Source organism: Asparagus officinalis, chromosome 9 (genome assembly GCF_001876935.1).
Source record: "Asparagus officinalis chromosome 9, Aspof.V1, whole genome shotgun sequence".
In the NCBI taxonomy this organism is placed as follows: Eukaryota; Viridiplantae; Streptophyta; class Magnoliopsida; order Asparagales; family Asparagaceae; genus Asparagus; species Asparagus officinalis.
The window spans coordinates 60356996-60380000 of record NC_033802.1 but is presented as its reverse complement, the minus strand read 5'-3'; the positions used below and the strand labels follow the sequence as shown (position 1 = coordinate 60380000).

The 23005-nt window shown below is 38.2% G+C and overlaps 2 protein-coding genes across 5 annotated transcripts; both read left to right on the top strand.

Annotated features, from left to right (window-relative positions):
- LOC109823496 (SWI/SNF complex subunit SWI3A-like) lies at positions 3699-4384 on the top strand (the record flags this gene model as incomplete). Its single annotated transcript, XM_020389774.1, has 2 exons — positions 3699-3980; positions 4080-4384. Coding segments are annotated over exons 1-2 (363 nt in total), but the record flags the coding sequence as incomplete, so codon positions are not given.
- Positions 4402-21673, top strand: LOC109823873 (SWI/SNF complex subunit SWI3A-like). 4 transcript variants are annotated; one of them, XM_020390296.1, is made up of 7 exons: positions 6164-6297; positions 7356-7424; positions 10426-10923; positions 11026-11192; positions 11297-11343; positions 19808-19962; positions 21432-21673. In XM_020390296.1, the coding sequence occupies exons 1-7, from the start codon at positions 6238-6240 to the stop codon at positions 21627-21629; spliced, it is 1194 nt and encodes a 397-aa protein (XP_020245885.1). In that variant the 5' UTR covers positions 6164-6237; the 3' UTR covers positions 21630-21673. The 4 variants fall into 4 exon arrangements, with proteins under 4 accessions (XP_020245888.1, XP_020245885.1, XP_020245884.1 ...); XM_020390295.1 differs by having other exon boundaries at positions 11288-11343; XM_020390299.1 differs by lacking the exons at positions 6164-6297; positions 7356-7424 and adding an exon at positions 4402-4464 and having other exon boundaries at positions 11288-11343.

Sequence of the window (23005 nt, the reverse complement as noted above, 5' to 3'; positions counted from 1 at the left end):
TGACTAATGTTAGGCATGTTCAAGGTTTAAGGAAGAATCTCATCTCTTTGGGCACTCTTGATCGACTAGGGTGTAGTTTTTCAGGTGAAGGTAGAGTTTTTAGAGTTATAAAAGACTCTCTTGTGGTTCTGAAAGAAAAGAAGATCGGCAGCTTGAATGTTTTGTAGGGTTCTACCGTTAATAGTTAGGCTGTAGTTGCATCATTGATATCAGGAGATGATACTATCAGATTATGACATATGAGACCTTGTCATATAAGTGAGCGTGGATTGGCCAAGTTGAGCAAGAAGAGTCTTTTATATGGACAGAGTACAGGAAAATTGGGATTCTGTGAGTATTGCATCTTTGGGAAGCAGAAAAGAGTTAGCTTCAGTACGGCAGTACATCAGACTAAATGTACTTTGAATTACATCTATTTAGATCTTTAGGGACCTTCTCAAGTTGCCTCGAAGGATGGTAGTTCGAGATATTTATTGACCTTCATTAATGACTACTGTAGGAAGGTTTGGGTCTTTTTTTGAGACATCAATATGAGGTGTTTGTGACTTTCAAGCAATGAATGTTTTTGATTGAGAAGCAGAGTGGGAGGCTAATTAAGAGGCTTAGAGCTGATAATGGCCTTGAGTTTATGGAGGAGAATTTAATGAGTTTTACAAGAAGGAGGGAATTGTTAGACATCGTACGGTCCCTCGTACGCCACAACAGAATGGAGTGGTAGAAATATGAACAAAACCCTTTAGGAGAAAGCTCGTTGTATGTTGTTCAATGCAGGTTTAGGCAATAATTAGTGGGCAGAAGCGGTGAATACGGCTTGCTACTTAATGAATCAATTACCATCTACTGCTATTGGTTGTAAAACTCCAGAGGAGGTTTGGTCTGGTAAGCCTGCAGAATATTCTAATCTTAGAATATTTGGTTGTTCTACATATGCCCATGTTAGTCAAGAGAAACTTGAGCCACGAGCGAAGAAGTGCATATTCCTAGGTTATGCATCAGGTGTTAAGGGTTTTTGGTTGCGATGTCTTGATCCGAAGTCTCCTAAGATTATTATCAACCTAATATTACTTTTGACAAGTCTGCTATGTTCCACCAGAAAGGATCATTGGTTTCAGATGATAAGGCACGCACTACAGGACATAAGGTGGAGTTAGAAATTCGCGATTCAGCTCTTCAGTAGGATAGAACTGCGGGAGCTCAACAGCCAAATCTCATTCAAGTAGATGAAGTACCTCAACAACTATAGGAAGAGCAGGAATACACTATTGCTAGAGATCGATCTAGACGAGATATCCGACCACCACAAAGATATGAAGATACGGTAGCTTATGCATTATCGGTTGTTAATTTTATGTCCTTCAATTATTCAGGAGCTACTTTAGGTGATAACTTCACTAAGAGCTACGATCGTCGTGCGGACAATTCAGTCGACTTGATGAGGAGGCCTCTTTCAGTTGGTAAGTTCAAGCTAGGCTTGGACTATGAGAAAGTTAAAGGTTTTTTAAGAGGAGATGAGTAAAACTTAGGCGCTTCATTGTCAAAAAACAAAAAAAAAAAAAGAAGAAGAAAAGTACAGTTGAGAGTTTCATAGAAGAGAGAGTTAAAACTTAGGGGTTTGTTTTGGTTAAAAATAAAAAGTTGAGTCCTTTTTCGAAAAAAACGAAGCAAAACTCAAGGGTTCTCTATAGGCCTGTCCATCCGGGCCGGCCCGGCTCGGCCCGGAAATCCGGGCCCGGGCCGGGCAAAACCGGAGCCCGGACCCGGACCCGAACCCGGGTACCCCGGACCGGGTCCGGGCCCGGGCCCGACCGGGCCGGGCTCCTGGCTGGCCCGTTTTTTTTTAATTTTATTTAAAATTTAAATTAAACAAAAAAAAGACAAAACAATTAATAAAAAACAATAATTTTATTAATCACTTAAAATAACATAAATTACAAATAAAAAATTAAAAAAATAAATTCTTTATTAATAATTAATAAATCATTTATAAATTACAAGTATAAATTTATTTTGGAATTTATCGCTTCACAATAGATAAGTACATCCCAACTAGGTTTTTTTAAATTTTTTTGATAAAAAAATGCTAAAAATTAGTTTAACATTATTATATTTTATAAAATTATGTATTAGTATATACTTATAAATTATTATGTAACTATATATTATATATACATATATTATATGTAAATATATTGTATATATTTATAAGTTATAACTTGAGAGAGAGAGAATCGCATAAGTAGTCGTTGCCTGTTGGGCCAATAGGGAAGAAGTAGCCGTTGTAATATACTATACGTATATATACTTATATACTAAGAGAGAGAGTACACACACACACACACACACACATATTATACATATATAAGAGAGAGTATACTTATATATACATATATACTAAGAGAGAGTGTATATATATATATATATACACACATATATTATACATATATAAGAGAGTGTATACTTATATATACTTATATAAGAGAAAGTATACATATATAAGAGAGAATATACTTATATATACATATATACTAAGAGAGAGAGAGAGAGTATATATATACATACATACATTCTACATATATAAGAGAGAGTATTGTTATATATACTTATATAAGAGAAAGTATACTTATATATACTTATACATATATATACTTATATAAGAGAGAGTATACTTATATACTAAGAGAGAGTATATATATACACGCATATGACATATTATACATATATAGAAATATATTATATATACATATCTTATATATACATATATGAAAATATATTATACACACATATATTATACATATATTATACATATATAATACATATAAAAAATAAAAAAAATTTAAAGTCACTATTCCGGGCCGGGCACCAAAAAGCAGGCTTTTTAGACACCCCTAGTTCTCTAGACTCCGGTCCGGGCCGGGCTCCGGGCCGGGCCCAGGCCGACAGGCTTTTTAGACACCCCTAGTTCTCTAGACTATCTTCTCCTTACAAGGGTCAAGTTACATGTTTGGTTGATGTTTATACGTGATATGATAGTTGGACTTTTTGATATTAGTTCCTAAAATAGTTAAACTTTCGCAATTAGTCCCTCAAATTGTTGAAATTGCTAAAGGTTTTTTACTTCTTATGTCTTGTTACTGCTACTTTCGATTGTAATTAAAAACTTTTATTTTTATTTTTTGCAATTAGTTCCTTCAGCTGGTCCCTTAATTATTGAAATCATTATTAGGTCTCCTATGTTTTATATCTTGCTACTACTACTTTCGACCTGATGGATTAATTTGAAACAACTTATGAGAATTAGGAACCTAATAGTATTCAATGAATTTGAAAGACTAAATTTGAAACAACTTAGAAGAATTGGGCACCAAATATCAATTTCAATGATTTAAGAGACTAATTTCAAAATACTAATTCTTGGTTAGAAGGATTAACTTGAAACAATCTATAATCACTAAGGTATGTAATAATAATTTTCAATGATATTGAGAGAACTAATAGCAAATTTCAATGTTTCGAGGGACTAGGTTCATAATGTAAAGACGAAAGGCGCTAAAATAAGAAATAAAAGACCCAAAATTCCATGTACATATTGGGCCATGTCCCACCTACAACGTAAAGGCCCAGTTGCAAAGTCACCTCTTTCTTCATTAAGCTCACCGCAGGTGACCGAACCAAGGCATTCCGAACAAAATCCACCGAAACCCCAAGGGATCCCCTCACCCTCGCCCCTCCTTCAATCTCTCTGGATCCTTCGCTCTCTTAAAAACTCCCTCAAAAAAAACCCAACCCAACAAATCAAACGGCTGGCATCTCTCCATCCATCCCCAGACCTCTCTCTGATCCAATCTCGACCGTTCATTTCGCGTTCTCTTGCCTCTCTCCTCTTCCCGCCATCTCGAGGGGAGAGTGAGAGAGAGAGAGAGCCATGGCTCTGAGATCCGAAGAGCTACAACGCGATCTCTACACGATCCCCATCTCCTCCAGTATGCTCTCTTTCTCTCTCTAACTCTCCTTCTCTCTCTCTCTCTCTCTCCTAGGGTTAGGGTTTCTGAATTTACTAATTTTCTCTCAATTTCGATTAGGTTGGTTCAGCTGGGACTCGATCCATGAGACGGAGCGCAGATCCCTTCCTGAATTCTTCGACGGGAGCTCGTATTCGAGGAACCCTAGGGTTTACAAGGAATACCGAGACTTCATCATCAATAGATTTCGCGAGGAGCCGTCTCGAAGGCTGACGTTTACTGAGGTGAGGAAGTCTCTGATTGGAGATGTGGGGTCGATAGAGAAGGTGTTTAGGTTCTTGGATCGGTGGGGGTTGATCAATTTTGGGGTTGATAAAGGGGAGGAGAAGGAGGAGGTGGGGTTGGCGGCAGTGGTGGTGGAGGAGGGGGCGTGTTTGGGGATCAGATGGGGAAGAACGGGGAGGTATGTGGAATCTGTGGTAATCAGATGGAGGGAACCGGAAAGGTAAGTTTTTTTTGTTTCGATTTTAATTTTTTAGATTTGGGGGAGTATTTTTGAAATTTGAACAGGAGATAAGGCAATAACATAAGCAATATAATGCGAGAACTTTGTATATTTCGAAGTTTGTATTTGATGGAATTGTTTTTTCATATACATGTATCGGGAATTAGATTTCATTACACAAACACAGACATGCAGACACAATTGCAACACAGCATGAGGCATTAAGAGATAACAAATTCTTGAAGTACATATAAGCAGTACTATCGTGCTCAATACTTGTGTTTGACATGTAATTGTTTCATGTTTTAAGTGGCCACACCATCTAGGATGCGTTGTCTTGATTTCATAGTATGTATTAAATTGCCAACTCCTTAAACAGTTTAACCTTAGTTGTGAGCACTTTTCTTATGCGTTCTTTGAGGGGTGTGTGTCAAATGGCTTCTGATGGATTGTGTTTTGTGATGGTAGTATTGGATATATTAGTAGAAATGCACCTAAACTTTGTAGTGTGGTTGTTTAATATATGCTTTGCAGACTGAATAATAATATAACTCCCACCTAAACCTATTACTTGAACTTGAAATGGAGAAGAGTTTGTTGAGAGCTGTGTAACTTGTTTCCTCATAGAACTAGATTATGTTAGAAATATGATGGCAAGGAATTTATGTGTACAACTATTATAACATCCTCTGTCAGAGAACATTTTTGTGATGTCACATAAACATATTGAAATCATTATCTGTGGGTAAAAACAGTGATGCATGCATGATTTTTACCATGTAGGCTTCCAGATGGTGATTATGTATGCATATTGTCACTTAGGTTGATATTTTTCTAGCATGATATTTGATTTAAATCATTACAAGAAGTTGGTTTTATATCTATATTTGAATATTAAATTCTGATCGAGTTATTTAAGAGCTGTGTGTGAGTAAATCAAGTGCTGACTACAGGGGCAAATCTGATGTGAGTTTTGGCATTCCTTTATCTTTAGTAATTCTATTGCTAATGCACCTTGAGTTATGATAAGTTGTTTTCTCACCTTTATTGAGTTTCAGTGCCTTATCTTGATCCAATCCTTCCGCAATCACACATCCAAAGAGAATAAAGGATTGGAAATATTTAAGGTAATCACTCAGAAATAGTAGACAAGTGCTATTAGAGTAAGCTGAATTGTGGAAACATATTTAAGGATTTATAAACACTTAAATTTCAATTATCATATGAACTTGTGTCAAAAGGTTCAACTCGCTTCAACATCTGCAAAGTCATGTACCATGCAGCAAAATATCATCCATACATCATGCAGATATATTTCCATAATAGTAAACTTTCCAAAATGCTTCCAATGGTCCTAGGTAATTATTTTTGACGAACATTATTAATAGACACAACACATGAATACACAGCATCTTAGAAGTGCACATTGTATGTGTGCCTACTGCAACTTGGCTTTACAATAGAAGTGTTCGTAATACATAGTCCTTAATATGGAAACCACTGTGGCTTTGACTTCAGTTCTATGAACGGAGTCACATCTCTTTTCATCCTTCATTCATATAGACACGATGTCTTTATGGGAAGTACTTTGGCACCTAGAGTAGACAGATGAACTAGATTTGCTTTCTCTGCCTGCTTCATGGCTTGTAGCAAGCCGTAGCTTCTATCTCTTTGGTTAATAATTTGAATCCATGGGGAGGTGGCAGCTGTGCAGGGGAGAGTGGGTTCCGGTTACCGGCATTAAGCTCGTACTCAGATGTGTTTGGGGATCAGATGGGGAAGAACGGGGAGGTATGTGGAATCTGTGGTAATCAGATGGAGGGAACCGGAAAGGTAAGTTTTTTTTGTTTCGATTTTAATTTTTTAGATTTGGGGGAGTATTTTTGAAATTTGAACAGGAGATAAGGCAATAACATAAGCAATATAATGCGAGAACTTTGTATATTTCGAAGTTTGTATTTGATGGAATTGTTTTTTCATATACATGTATCGGGAATTAGATTTCATTACACAAACACAGACATGCAGACACAATTGCAACACAGCATGAGGCATTAAGAGATAACAAATTCTTGAAGTACATATAAGCAGTACTATCGTGCTCAATACTTGTGTTTGACATGTAATTGTTTCATGTTTTAAGTGGCCACACCATCTAGGATGCGTTGTCTTGATTTCATAGTATGTATTAAATTGCCAACTCCTTAAACAGTTTAACCTTAGTTGTGAGCACTTTTCTTATGCGTTCTTTGAGGGGTGTGTGTCAAATGGCTTCTGATGGATTGTGTTTTGTGATGGTAGTATTGGATATATTAGTAGAAATGCACCTAAACTTTGTAGTGTGGTTGTTTAATATATGCTTTGCAGACTGAATAATAATATAACTCCCACCTAAACCTATTACTTGAACTTGAAATGGAGAAGAGTTTGTTGAGAGCTGTGTAACTTGTTTCCTCATAGAACTAGATTATGTTAGAAATATGATGGCAAGGAATTTATGTGTACAACTATTATAACATCCTCTGTCAGAGAACATTTTTGTGATGTCACATAAACATATTGAAATCATTATCTGTGGGTAAAAACAGTGATGCATGCATGATTTTTACCATGTAGGCTTCCAGATGGTGATTATGTATGCATATTGTCACTTAGGTTGATATTTTTCTAGCATGATATTTGATTTAAATCATTACAAGAAGTTGGTTTTATATCTATATTTGAATATTAAATTCTGATCGAGTTATTTAAGAGCTGTGTGTGAGTAAATCAAGTGCTGACTACAGGGGCAAATCTGATGTGAGTTTTGGCATTCCTTTATCTTTAGTAATTCTATTGCTAATGCACCTTGAGTTATGATAAGTTGTTTTCTCACCTTTATTGAGTTTCAGTGCCTTATCTTGATCCAATCCTTCCGCAATCACACATCCAAAGAGAATAAAGGATTGGAAATATTTAAGGTAATCACTCAGAAATAGTAGACAAGTGCTATTAGAGTAAGCTGAATTGTGGAAACATATTTAAGGATTTATAAACACTTAAATTTCAATTATCATATGAACTTGTGTCAAAAGGTTCAACTCGCTTCAACATCTGCAAAGTCATGTACCATGCAGCAAAATATCATCCATACATCATGCAGATATATTTCCATAATAGTAAACTTTCCAAAATGCTTCCAATGGTCCTAGGTAATTATTTTTGACGAACATTATTAATAGACACAACACATGAATACACAGCATCTTAGAAGTGCACATTGTATGTGTGCCTACTGCAACTTGGCTTTACAATAGAAGTGTTCGTAATACATAGTCCTTAATATGGAAACCACTGTGGCTTTGACTTCAGTTCTATGAACGGAGTCACATCTCTTTTCATCCTTCATTCATATAGACACGATGTCTTTATGGGAAGTACTTTGGCACCTAGAGTAGACAGATGAACTAGATTTGCTTTCTCTGCCTGCTTCATGGCTTGTAGCAAGCCGTAGCTTCTATCTCTTTGGTTAATAATTTGAATCCATTTCAGAAAGTTGATGTGATATCAGGTTTTGACATATTTATAAAGTTTGGTGACACTTTCCTTTGGGTCTTCTCCATTTATACTAGAGTCTGTAGCCAATTCTACGTTGAGTGATAAGGTTTTGTTTGATATAATGATGGTGATCGTGCTAGATGTATACTCTGGTCCTAGGCCCCTGGATAATTTATCTGTTTCCTATTCTGAGATTTCATATATCTGATCCATTTTATTGACAATTGTTATCTTGTTCGGATAACCTTTTCAGGGTACTTTTAACTGGATGCTACTTAAATTGCTTTTAGCTTATTGTTCTTTTTGTTTGTAATTGTAATTGTGTTCTTTATGTATTTTATAGAATACCTCACTGTTGTGCTCGAATATGTGGATTAAAATTAAAATTTATCCATGATAAGTAAAGGAAGATTTGAAGATAAATAAGAAATGGAGTAGCACTGTACATTTGAGGCACATTTTTCTTAGATCTTTTTTGTTCACTTATTATAGGCCCCATTTGAGAAAGAGAAGAAGCCGATTAATATAGTCCTATTATGCATGCGCAAGAGATATATGAGCATGACACGACAGGTCCTACAGAATTGAATTCTAGGCCAGCAAATAGCGACACATGTTTATAATGGATGCATGCATATGATTATCTGTACATTTTCTTGTAGATTTGCTTTTAATAACTAGAGGTATTTCAGAGGATATGCTCCTTCCATGGTCCCTTGCTCGATAGGAGAGGATCTTGCTTATTCCTCAAAACCAAATAAACAATTAATGGATACTGTTACTCTCTCTTTGCAATGGAGAAAAAGACTTGTAAATTTAAAATAAATCCCCCTGTTTAACTGCCTTAGATACAGATCCAATGTCTTGAATGCGTACCCTACATACGTAGCTTCTGGAATTTAGTATACTGTGGCCGAAGTCATTATTCATTATGGATAACAAATATTTTCATCCTTTTTTCTCCAATTGTAAGCAATAGATTTTTAATTCAATAAATGATTTTTTCCCCTTGTGGAAAAATAATTTCTCAACTTTGTTGAGAGGGAATCTTTGTTTCTGTATAACCATGGCTGATTACAGCAAGGACAATAAATTAACAGAGAACTGCTACAGAAAACCTTGCTCAATGACCAAATTTTTTACTTGCATTCATCAAAACAAAGCACAATTTGTCACTTCCGTTAGAATATTGTCTAAATGACAGTTAACTCTAAATAATCGTTCTTGCTGCAATACTTAATTTGTTATGGGAAGGATTTTGCAGATAATGCGGTGCTATACTTGTGAGGGGTAAAAAATTGAAATAAATCTATTTAAAGACAATTCTAATATTTTGTTTTTTATTTATGGATTCACAATATATACTTGGAAATTTATGTGTAGGCTTACTGTTATTATCTTCTATGAGCCTTTTCGTGTCATCACCAATGTTTTAAAAAGCCTCATACTAGCTTGCCTAGGCTTATGCCTATGCTTAGGTGGTACCTAGGCCGCCTACCTAGCCTAGACGGTATCTAGGCTGCCCACCTTGGTTCTGAGAGCACCTAAGGGAGCGCGGTCTGCCTACATGGATGACACTTTAGGCCTTGATCATGATTTCCAATGTTGTAGCCTCCACATTCTCCGATCTCCGCCAAACTCCTCTAGCCTCCAACTATTAACTCCCGATCTATATCCTCCAACCTTCAGCAAAAGCTCCTCCACCACCACTCAAACGAAGAAAGAAATTCACTCAGGTGCTAATCCGGCACCTAAGCTTTCTATAACATTGACATTTTATTATTAATTATTGTAATTTAAAAAAAAACTGTCTAGGCCCTGCCTAGGCTCCCGCCTATGCTCTAGGCGTCGGGTCCAACGCCTAGGCCGTCTAGCGCTTTATGTAACCTTGGTCATCACCGTTATGCATCTGATAGTTATTGCCTCACATAAGCTTAGATTCTTGCTGCATTTGGAAAGCTAACATGGGGATTGTCTATATGCATATATGCTCATTATGTTAGACATTTAATTCATATGAAATCTTGTGCCTTGCTATTCTTTTGACATACAACTTCCATGATTTTACTGTAATTATTTTTACTATATCTTCCTATTAACTAAGATGCAAATTAAATATTTATGAGAACTCTGTTCACACTATATGTTTCTGAACCATTTTCATCTAGTATTATTCTTCAATTGACACAATTATAGTGGAAAAGTTTCATTTTGATATCAGAAGTCAATTTTAATGTTTCATGGTACAAATGACTTTAGTGAGCTATTTAACTTGCAAATTTTATGCTGGTGACTGACTGTAAATAGAACAACTAAAATTGCATTCTTCTGGAATGAAATTCTTTTTGCAGTTAAAATCTTATAGGAGTGTAACTTGTGTTTTCCTGCATATTATGATTATGTTCTTGCTACATCAAAAAACAGGCTGACTCTGCAGTGTGTTCAAAGTGTTCTGAAAATAAGAACACTAAAGAAGAAAAGCTAGTGGATGGTTCGGAGGCTAACAATCATCTAGATGGTGGTGATAAGCATGCAAATAATGCATGGACAGATGCAGAAACGCTACTTCTTTTGGAAGCTGTTCTCAAGCATGGTGATGACTGGGATCTTATTGCCCAGCACGTCCGGACCAAGAATAAACTTGATTGTATTGCAAGACTTATACATTTACCTTTTGGCGAGCATATGTTAGGCCCCATTCGTAATAAGTTGGATACTAGTAGGAACCCAGTCAGTGGAGTAACCAAAGAAGCTCAGTATGTGCTGAAGGAACAATTAGAAGAGACCGTAAAAGAAGATGGTGAGCAGATCACTGCTACTAATGAAAAGAAGAAAGTCACCGAGGAATCTTCCCCAGAACCTCCTACCAAAAAAAGATGCTTAGCTTCTTTTACTGACGTTACAGATTCGCTAATGAACCAGGTAGCTAGTTGTTTTATGACCCTTTGCTTCTTAATATGCAGAAACAACCACCTCATTTTGTAGCGTGTTTACAATGGGGGAGGCTGACATCATATTTGTTAGGTAGCTCTCCTGTCTACAGTAGGAGGACCACATGTCGCTACGGCAGCAGCTGAGGCTGCTATTGCAGCATTGTGCCATGAGAACCCATGTGCGCTGAAGGCTTTTGAGATTGATAGAAATGACAACACTAACAAACTTGGGCCAACTATGCAGTATGAGACAGAGAGGTTAGTGTCTGTTATTGAGGACTTCCTTATACATGATAGCATCGGAGACCTCTTGGAAAGTTAATAGTTTGCGATATTCACTTATTGTATTTCAGTTATTCCAGCAACCACAGGTTTGAAGATCAGGAGGTAAAGAGGCATAAGCAGACAGGTATTAAGTCATGAACTCTTGTCACAATACATGTATACTTATATGTGTGTGTGTTTGTGTGTGCATGTGTGTTTGTGTGGATGGAGCTTGAACTTTATAGCCACTGAACTTAATAGCCACTGAACTTTTGCGGGTAAACTATAGTTTATACTCCATGTTACACATATTATATATTCTACCGTCAAAAGACTGGTAAATTGCTATCCAGAGAATTCTTGTGTATGGCATGTAGAAAATGGACACATTTTAAAACCGCAAATTGAACTTGCACTTAGTACTGGTATTGCCATGACAGTGTCAACAATTGATTCCATTGGATTCCTCGTGTACTACTGCATGACATTCAAAAACAACGCATCTATAGTTGCAGATTAGTTCTGCACTATGCTTCTTTGTGATATCAGCGTTATAGTATATAGTGCGCATAAGCTTTTTGGCTGACATTGGTGGTGGGAGGAGGATATGTATTTGTGTATGCCTGGTTTTGGTTTCTTTTCTTTTCTTTTTTTTCATTCTTTTTGTGGGTATTGTGCCTTGGTGGTGGAGAGGAGAGGTAGGGGGATGGTGCAAAGGGAATACCTCTGGTTGAGCATACATCAGTAGCTAAAGAGTTAGGCTGATATGAAGGAATAAGAGGAAGGTTAATAGTAGTGGAAGTATATGTAAATAAAAGCGAGAACATGGATAAAAGAGGAAAGCAAGAAGATTGTACAGACGTTCTTCTTCTCATACCTTCCTGGATGCAAGAATTTAAAAGCAGACGGATCGACCTTAACTCTCATCTGATCCTGTTTCCATCACCCTCTTCCCCTCTGCAAGCTGGGGAATATGTAACTAAAAGCTACCTTTTTTTAATTTAATTTTTTTCTTCGCATAAGCTTCGTTACATCTCTTCTGCCAGCTAGCCAAGCTGCTTTGATCCTAGGAGATGCGGTTTGGGGCTTGCATAGTTTGTGTATTAGAACGTTGGCAAATATACATAGGTTCGTTACATCTCTTCTGCCAGCTAGCCAAGCTGCTTTGATCCTAGGAGATGCGCTTTGGGGCTTGCATAGTTTGTGTATTAGAACGATGGCAAATATACATAATTTTAAAGTAAAGTATACATAAGTTTTATATACAAACTGTGGATAGTTAACAGAATGAATATAAATTTCCCACCTCTCAAATCCCCATAAAAGAGACACCTATGTCATTACCAGATACATGGATATCTGCAAATAGCTAAACTCATGCAACTAGTAATTGGAAAATTGGTAGTAAAAACATTTCACTGGTCAAAACTGATCATCACCTTAAATCTATTTGTTGAACATGGTGCTTAAATGATATAACGAGTGATAAATATTTGGACCCTCAGAATTTCTCTTATGGGTCATGGATGCTGCTTAATAATTAGAAGACGCTTAGATGGATACATGAATAATCAGAAGATGCTTAGATGGATACATGAACAATCAGAAAGCATACGAGTATTAACAGGTGGCTCGTGCCAACAGGTGAACCTAGTGGGTTCTAGTAGTGTTGGATTCTTTCGGTCTTTGGATTACAAAAACTTAGCAAGAGCAGGCATATCTTATAGGGCCTATGGTAATCTAGTATATTTGTAGCCCGAGTTCATGGTAAGAATCACTATAGAAGAGTCCTGAACCAGAACAAGAAAAACTTCATATTTTTAATTGAGGAAAGACTAGTCATTTCTTAGGATCAATTTGGTTTTGTGCCTGAGAGCTTTATGTGGAAGTATTTGTTGAGATGATGGATGTAGAAATACATAGGAAGAAAAAAAGCTTAACACATAGTTTTGATTAATTTATCTATAGCAAATGTCCCTTGATTGTTGATGTGGAGGAAAAGGATTCATATAATTGAAAGAATTTCATAGGAGGATTTATTCTTCTTGTTTTCATTGTAGAATTGGCAGGAAATATTCGGGTTTAGCAGAATTGGGTGGCGGTCGACCGGCCCGGTCGACCGCATTCGTGCACGAGGCTTACTGGGCTTCGGTGGTGGTGGCGGTCGACCGGCGCGGTCGACCGAAGATGGTAGCGGTCGACCGACGCGGTCGACCGACGTTTCTCTGGATCATTGAGGCAAGCCGCTCGATGAGGGCCGTCGCGACGCCGGGCCGGTCGACCGAGATGGACGGGACTAGCGACCATACCGGGGTCGATCGAACGCTTGCGGTTTTGAGTTGGACGCTGGTTATTCAGACCGCTTACGTTCTTGGATTGTCTATATATTGCGCATTGTGGTGTTTTTTAGGGTGTAAAGTAGCAAGGACCATTTTGAGCAGATAGAAGAGTTATTCTTTTGGGCTGTTCTATTGTCTAGAGCAATTGGACGAGATTGAGAGTTCAATTGTTGAGGGTTTATGAGAGATGTAACCCTAGTTTGTTCCTCTTGATTTCTTAATAGTGAAGAAGCTCCCCCTCCTTGCCCGCGTGGACGTAGTCATCTTGCCAACCACGTAAAAACGGTGTTTGGATTGTTGTGCTGTTGAAGTTTGGTTGGTTGTTTTACTCTTCTTGCGATTGTTTTGGTTTCTCTAGGCACAACCAATTGGTATCAGAGCTGCCGGGCTACGCTTGGGCTATTTTGGAGGAAGTAGATCGCTTTGGCAATTCACTCTAGGCTCGTTTGGTGATAAAAGGTGGATCTTTTCAGTAACAAATCCTCGTCTTTTCTAATTGATCTAATTTCTCGTTTGTTTCCGCATTGGTTTGGTGGTCGCTTTGGAGATATATGGCTGAAAAAAGAATAAAAGTTGGGGAGGGTTGCTTCTGGTGTGAAGGCCGTCCAATTTGAATATAACATTCTTATGAAAATATGTATGTGGAAAAATTCAACGGGCACAAATAATTTTGGAACTTTGGCGATGGCGAAGGTCATGGATTGGCGGCTAAATGCGCAGAAATTGTGGAAGAGTACATTGGAGTTGGAACGGAAAGCCGCCAGGACCATTGGATGAAAGGTTGGAATAAAATGAATAGAACGGCACAAGTGTGGTAGGATTAGGTCTTGACCTTACCGCATAGAACTTAAATATGCATGTGAGAATTGAACTTCGACAAAAAGATTGGAGGTCCTAAGAGGGCAAATTTTGACTGAGAGCGGTCGAAATCGTTTGCATTTGAAGAGGAGGCTTTATCGCTTCCAATTGAAGAAGGGGACATCTATTAGTGATCACATGAACCATTACACGAAGCTACTTGCAGATTTGGCGAATGTAGATGTCAAGGTTGAAGACGAGGACAAGGCATTGTTGTTATTGAGTTCCTTGCCCGACGAGGAATATGAGACCTTCGTTCTCACTCTTATTAATGGAAAGGCATCACTTTCATATAGTGAGGTCACCGCAGCCCTTGTGAATTATCAACTTCGAAAGAAGGACAAGGAGACTTCCATCGAGCCGGTTGCGGGTGCATTGGTTGCAAGAGCTAAAAGTCCAAACCGTGGAAGAAGGTCGTAGTCTAGAGGGGGGCATCCTGCAGTTGGTAGGAATTAGTGTGCCTTTTGTAGAGAGGATGGACATTGGAAAGCCGAATGCCCAAAATTGCAAGCTGTGAAGAATAAAGGGAAAGCTATTCAAGCTTCAGAGGTGAATATTGCCAAGGCTAGTGGCGATGTTTCAGATTCAGATTCTTCGGGCTATTCGTGCCCAGCTCTTCCGTCAGTTGATGTTGCCGACTCCACCGAGTGGATGTTGGATTCTGGTGCGACTTACCACATATGCCCTAGAAGGGATTGGTTCTCCAGCTTTCAGGAGTTGGAAAGAGGGGATGCTGTTCTCATGGGTAATGATCACAGATGCCCTATTGGTGGTATTGGTACCGTTCGGATTCGGATGAGTGACGGGATGATCCGGGAGTTGGCTGATGTGAGGTTCGTTCCTCAACTGAGGAAGAACATTATTTCACTTGGGGTATTGGAGGCATCAGGCTATAGGGTGATCTTGGCGGATTCTCGCTTGAAGGTCACATCAGGGTCCATGATTGTGATGAAGGGAGTCAGACGGAGTAACTTGTATTATCTACTTGGGAGCACGGTAGTTGATAGGGCGCTGACTACTTCTATGGCTAAAATGTGGCATTGTTTGGTGCTGGGATATATTGTTGGTTATACCGTGCACAGATTGTTGAGGAGTGCTATGACCTGCAGATTGAAGTCCTGTGAGCACATTGGTATGAGCGAGAAGACCGAGGTGGAGTTCAGCACTTCTATCCATCGATCGAGAGGTCTTATTGGAGGTGTTCAGTCAGGCATTTGGGGGCTTTCCGAGGAGGCATCATCGGGAGGTAATCGTTATTTTGTTTCCTATGTTGGGGATTGTACTAGGCATATTTGGGTTGCAACCAAGTCCCGTTGGTATAAAGCCCTAGTAGTCCGTAACAGTTGGAGGAGGTGTATGGGCAGAAAGGTTACCAGTCTTACTTGTTCTAGTAGGAGTCCTTTCTTGCATTGGTGCTGAGCTCACGGCAGTTGGAGACACTTCAGAGGGAAGGAGACAGTGGGGCGACGTGATGAGATGGCGGATTTAGTGAGCCGTTCCTTTCTGGAGGATGATCGGTATTGGTTGTCGAGCAGTGGATCTGGTATTCAGGCTTCGACAGGTTTGGGTCATCTTATGTGGTTGCCGACTGCTGCGTATAGAGTTGTTAGATCTGGTGGAGCTGTTTCAGATTTTGGCCGGCGTCGGATATTTGGCTACCCAGCACTTGGTCACATCATTGATGTGAGGTTGGATCCGATTGCGCAGTTGAGATTCAGGAGTTCATTTGGTTATCAGTTGGGAGCTTCTGAGTTTAGTCTGAGCAGGTTTGTCACTTTGGACTCTCGGCAGGTGGAGAGTATTGATCAGGTCAGAGGGATATCGCAGCAGGTGGAGGTTGATGCTACTCCACATTGGGTGGGGATTTACCCACATACTCCAGGTCATTCTGCATTGGTTGGGATTCCAGCTGAGGGGGCACAGCGTGGGAGTCATTTATTTATGGGTGCAGATGATGAGGTAGTTGATTTGGATGCAGCTGATGGATATGTTTTGGATACGGCCATTGTTACATCTCAGGTGGAGGTGTTTGGATCGCTTCAGTTTGAGGTCGTTGATGATGCTATCAGCCGCAGGTTGGATTGAGGGCCTTTGGAGGCCCATAGGGTGAACTACGTGAAGGCTTGATTCCTTAGGCAAGAGGATACGTAGGCAGTCTTTATGATGCAGCCGATTTGGTGAGCGACATCGACATTTGGGGAGAGTGTTCGCACTCCCATTTGGGTCTCAGCAAGTGAGGCATTTGGTGTAGTCGGTGTAGGCTCAGTTGTTTGGTGAGTAGACACAGTTGGTTTGGGGTTGAGTGTTCGCACTCCCGTTTGGATCTCGACGTGTTGTGATTGGAGTCCGTTGTCATGAGTCCGTTGCCATGGCATACTGGGTGCAACAGTTGAGGTATTGGTTTGATCGGTGTCGGCTCAGTTTGGTAGAATCTTCGCCGAGGTGGAGATTTGTAGAATTGGCAGAAAGTTCGGGTTTCAGCAGAATTGGGTGGCGGTCGACCGGCCCGGTCGACCGCATTCGTGCACAGGAGTTATTGGGCTTCAGGATTGGTGGCGGTCGACCGATCCGGTCGACCGAATCTATGGGCGGTCGACCGTGTCGGTCGACCGACGGTTCTCTGGACATTGGAGCAAGCCGCTGGATGGAGGGCGGTCGACCGGGCCGGTCGACCGAGATGGATCGCGGTCGACCATACCGGTCGACCGACGCTGCGGTTTTGAGTTGGACCTGTTTTCAGACCCGCTTCGTTTTGGATTTGTATAAATACCCATTGGGTGTTTTTTAGGGTGTAAAGAGCAAGGACGAATTTGAGCAGATTGAGAGAGTTTTCTTTGGGCTTCTATTCTAGGAGCAATTGGAGAGATTGAGAGTTGATTGTTGAGGGTTTATGAGAGATTTGTAACCCTAGTTTGTTCCTCTTGATTTCTAATAGTGAAAACTCCCCCCTCCTTGCCCCGTGGACGTAGGCATCTTGCCGAACCACGTAAAACTGGTGTTTGGTTGTTTGTGCTGTTGATTTTGGTTGGTTGTTTATCTTTCTTGGCGATTGTTTTGGTTTCTCTAGGCACAACATTCATGTCTCTCTTTCATAGGAGGATTTATTCTTCTTAAAGAGGCTCTTGTATGCAGGGGCGGTGCCATATTCAAGCAAGGTTGGGCACATGCCCAACCTGAAATTCTGAAAGTTTTCTATACACAATTGGTTGTATAACTAATTTGTGTTAGATAGCATGAGGTGCCCCACCTAGCATTAAAAATCTCAATCTCTTATTGGGTCCTATGTACCAGTGTAATATTAAAATTCATATCTCTGCAGTTTAACATCAAAACTTTCTCTATTATTAGCCCATAAAGTTAGTCATTAGCAGAAACTTTCAATGATTTTAAATTATATCTAAATGACTAAATTAGACTAATTGTGGTAACTTGTTGATTGAAATAGCCATATGGAAAAATAAAGTAAAGATAAATAGAGATGATAATATTTTTCATAAATCAAGACGTAATTGGGTTATTTACATTTTTGTTATTCTCTTAGCTTATTCTTGTAAATGTTTTTAGGTTTTTTGTTTTTTTGTCTATGCACTAATAACTTAGTATGTTTTTTATTTTGTTAAAATAATGGCGCATTAGATCGTTTTATTGTATGAGAATAGTTTAGCAAACCATTATTTTTCCGAACCATTTGTATCAAACTAACAAAGTTTAATTTTCTGTCTTTTACAAGATTAACAAATATGTATTATGAAATTTTATTAAGATACGAGATGTGAGATTATAATTAAAATTTAACAAACCATTATTATTTTTCCTAACCATTCGTATTTGTTAAGGAATATATTATGGAGATCTATAATGTTATAATTATATTAGGAATAATGTATTAAGAGTATAAATTAAAGATTTGGTGATCGAGAGATAAGAGAATAATTGTGATTAGGTAATTGTGTTTAGTCCCACATTGGCTATACAATAAACTTCTTATTATTGTATCCCTACATAAAGGGGAGTAGTTATAGCTTTCAAAATATGAATGAAAATTTATAATATTTTGTTGTTTAACATGATCTCAGAGCCATGCAAATCCTAGCCCTCACAAAACCCTAAGTCCTTACAAACCCTAGGGCCCCAACTCTTCCGTCTGCCTTACAACCTCCCTTTTTGTAATTGTTCATCTTGAACAGTACAGAGGTGATTGTCCACCGTGAACAATGCCGCAGATTCTTATATGTCCTGCATTCAATAGCCTTGTTGATAATCAGGATTACCATTATGATAGCAGTAGTCATCCTCAATGTATATGCACTCGTCACCGCCTGTGTCGTCTCGATTTTTCTTCGTTCACCACCTACTCAACTTGATGGCACCACTGTCACCACCACTTGTATTCTAAAAACCTTGACCACCATTACCTACCAAAGAAAAAAAGATTTTGATTGAATTATGACTTGGTTTGGAGTTTGGTTCGATGAAGGTTATTTTCTCGGCTTTATTTGTTTGGTGGACCTCTAAAGAGGGATTATTTGTCTGGCAAATCCTTAAAGAGGGATTATTTGTCTGGCAAATCCTTAAAGAGGGATGATTTGTTTGTTGGATCCCGTAGAGGATCGTTCGTTTGGTTGATCCGTGAAGAGGATCGTTCGTTTGGTTGATCCGTGAAGAGGATCGTTCGTTTGGTTGATCCGTGAAGAAGATTGTTCGTTTGGTTGATCCCTAGAGAAAATCATGTTTGGTTGATCCGTGAAGAGGATCGTTCATTTGGTTCCTGCACTGATTGGATTAGAAATTCCAAAATCCAGAAAGGATAGACCTCTTTCTTGTATACTTGTGTGGTTGTGTGTCAGCAATGGAAAGTACGAGTTTGATTAGTTGGTCTGAATTTTGATAGAATAATTCAATTCGATGCACTGTCACATTTTTTTATTGGTCATGGGATATTTATGGGGACATCATCTATGTTCAATGATATGCTATCATGTCGTGTGAATTCTGTGTAAGTATCTGATGAAAGCATTAACTTTGCACACCTTTTAAGGTAATTTTGGTAAACCTAATGTGCTTGATACTTTTTTTCTGTTTTGAGGGAAATGCATTATTATTCTTTTTCCATATCACATGACAGATTATGAACATATTATGTATTTGACAATATGCTGTCGTGTTGTGTGCATGCCTTTAACTATTTGCATAGCTTTTCTATTTGTATCTCTGTGTAATTTCATGAACTCACAGTTTCTTCATTTACTAGTATGTTTGTTATAAATGCATATATCCTTTTTCTTTTCAATTTTGCTGAACTATGAACCTTTTTAGCCTTTTCTGCTGCACTGCAACCCTTTTTCGACTTATTATTTTATTTATTTTTATCTCATAACATGATTAATGTTTTTCTTCCACCAAATAATGAAGAGTCTTCTCCTGAAAAGAGTTTTGGTGCCACGACATTTCGACTTAGAGCGGCCATTGCAACATCTTTAGGAGCAACAGCTGCTCGTGCCAAGCTTTTGGCAGACCAGGAAATGAGGGAGATGGAGCTTCTGATGGCATCTATTATTGAAATGCAGGTTTCCTTCTGATTTTTTTAAAAATATTTTAAATGTGACTGTTTGTTAAAAATATTTTAAATGTGACTGTTTGTGATGAATATAGAGTCTACTCCAGTTTTAATTGGTTTCATGATTACAAATATATAATCTAAGCTCTTCATATTACATATAAATATCTGGGGTCAGAATAAGATTGTGATATCCTCATATTCTCTCAACAACCCTTATAAAGTTCTGGGATCAGAATAAGATTGTGACATCCTCATATTCTCTCAACAACCCTGTTCTCTGTCACTCGACATTTTAATATTCAGGAGCTATAGTTGTACGTGCGGATAGGCTCCTGGGTGAACATTTTTTGACTCTTCTATGAGTTAAAAGAAAAAAAAATTCAATTAAGGGGTTCATCTACATTCGGCAAAAATAGTATAGTGAGTCTACCTTGCCAATAGAACTATAAGGGGTCTATCCGCAATTGGATGATAGTATAGGGATCTATCTGTAATTAACCCCTTTGAGAAAAGATAGTAACCCGCGCCTTGAAGGCAGAAACTTGAAATTGTTCCTTCTTTTTAGCACGCCTTGAAAGCAGAAACTTGAAATTGTTCCTTCTTTTTAGTGCTTATGCTGATGCATGATTTTCAGCAAGCAGCAACAACAACAAAGCCTTTTATCTCAAATTTTTGGGATTACTTGAATCCTATTTTTCCATTAGGCTTTCTCAAGGGCTTATCTCCTATGTTAGGTTCATTGGCGGTTCCACCTATGTCAAAGTCCTGTCACGTGACATGACCCCTCCCCATTATATAGCCTTCGGTATAATAGATAACCCAATTAAACTCCATATTTTTTACCAGAGGCAATTTATATTTTCTTCCATTGACTTCTCTCATATCTAACTTAATCAGTTTTTACTATATGTTGAGTTAATTAATTTAATAATTGTAATTATCAATTTGGGTCAGTTGCAGATAGACCCCCTGTACTATTGCCAAATTGAACATACTACATATGTAGTTCTATTATTGCAAATAAACTTCTTTTGCATATACTTCTTGAAAGAATTTTATTGTTGCATATAGACCCTCTAAGTGGAAATCTATTGTCATTTGTGCTTAATGATGAGTAGCTATTTCCCGTGTTCCAGTAATTAGTGTCTAACAAAATAACCCGAAAGAGAATAAATGAGTACGAAAACGTCGAGAAGAAAGCCAGAACCAGTGAAAATCTATTATTGCTTATAGACTCCCTTAAAAGATCAAAAAATTCCCTCAGAAAGTGTATCTACAACAATAAAACTATCAGGATGATAGTACAAAGGGTCTATCCGCAGTTAACCCTATTATTTATGTAGTGACACCACTCCTTCCAACAAAGTCCTTGTAGTCCTATTCTGTCATCATCATATTCTACTTAACTGTTTCTAACGAAGTCCACGTAAACCTATTCTGATGCATGATTTTCTTGTGGTAATTTTCCTTGAGCAGCTGAAAAAGCTGAAAATCAAGATGAAGCATTTTGAGGAGCTAGAGCTCATAATGGAGAAGGAATACCTGCAAGTCCAACAACTCAAGGAGTCGATACTCGAAGAGTGGGTAGGCATCTTGAAGCAAGCAGCTCGTGCTGGTATCCCCAGGTGGAAGAATAACGGACTGCCCAAGCTCGTAATGAACACCAATGTGTAACAAAACAGTTCAATACGAAACCAGTTCATCTCCAGCCCCATTTGAATGATTGATGAAGAGCTTGAGCTATGAGACAGCTATGGAGAGTTCAAATGTGATTGATTACAGAAACGTGCAGGGGCAGGATGCCAGTTTACTGGGATTTCAAGTGTGATCACGGATGATATATTTGTGATGTTTTCCTTTTTGGTATTCGATACCCTTGAGTTAGGCTCATATATTTGTGCTTGTTACAGTTGCAATTGCAAATACTTGCGACCAGACGCTCGTGTGCCATGATACTCATCAAGAGTAGTCGATTATATAATGATTGCAAGGAGAGAGTTGCGCTTTGAAGTACGAGATAATGACCAAAGCGAAAAACTGTATAAACTTACATTACATTTTTCTTCATTAACTTGACAAAATGTTATGTAATTACATTTCTTTTTTAGGCACTCTATTACCTAGCAAGGTGAGCAAGTTCAACTTGCCTGTGCTCTGATTTTCTTGTTCACTAAACGTCATCTGAAAGGTCCCTGATTTTCTCAAGAAAAAGCATGGAATAAGTGAAAAACATGCACAGGAGAAAGTATCCGTACGTCAAATATCAGCATTTCTTCGATTGCACTTAAAACATCTACAATTATTTGCAAATGATAACACGTTTTTTATTTAGGAATTAGAAACAACTTTAAAATAGGGTAATTGTATGTAAACCTCTCATTTCAATTTATACATAAACCACTTTTAAAATGGGGTTTTGTTGCAATCAACCATCTCACATCAAAATTTCACTGAAAACCAAAAACAAGTTTTAAAAAATTCAAGTTTAAGACATGTGAGTTGTATCCTAACATGATCTAAGCGCTAAAGAATAAGTCATTTGCCCTGAATATAAGTTTTTAAAGGGTAATGCTAAGGTTTTAGTGAAAAAATTGACCAAAAGGCGGTTGATTGCAATAAAATCCACAACTAGCTACCAATATCATCAACAATCATAGCGTGAGCTCTGGAGGAACTTCTTCTAACCAAAACCTAGAAATCTCAGATCATCGACCATCGGACACTGAATGATGAGCAACCTCAGCATCATGCTGCACAAACTTCACAGATGGTGAGCCACAAGAGTGTAGCAGGTCTTGAGCCTCTCTAAGGACATCTCGAAACACGTGGCGAGCAAATTCTGAAAATTGCAAAATATAAAGCACTAATTCAAAATCAATTATCTACAAATAGTTCGCTTGAAAATAAATAGAATTAAAAAATAACAAGGATAAAGAAATATGACCAACTATAGCTGTATAAGAACTACAAAGTGATACATTCACTGAGCAAACTGTCACTTGCCGGTTAAATCAATAGCTCAAACAATTAAAACAGGTTCTATATATTAT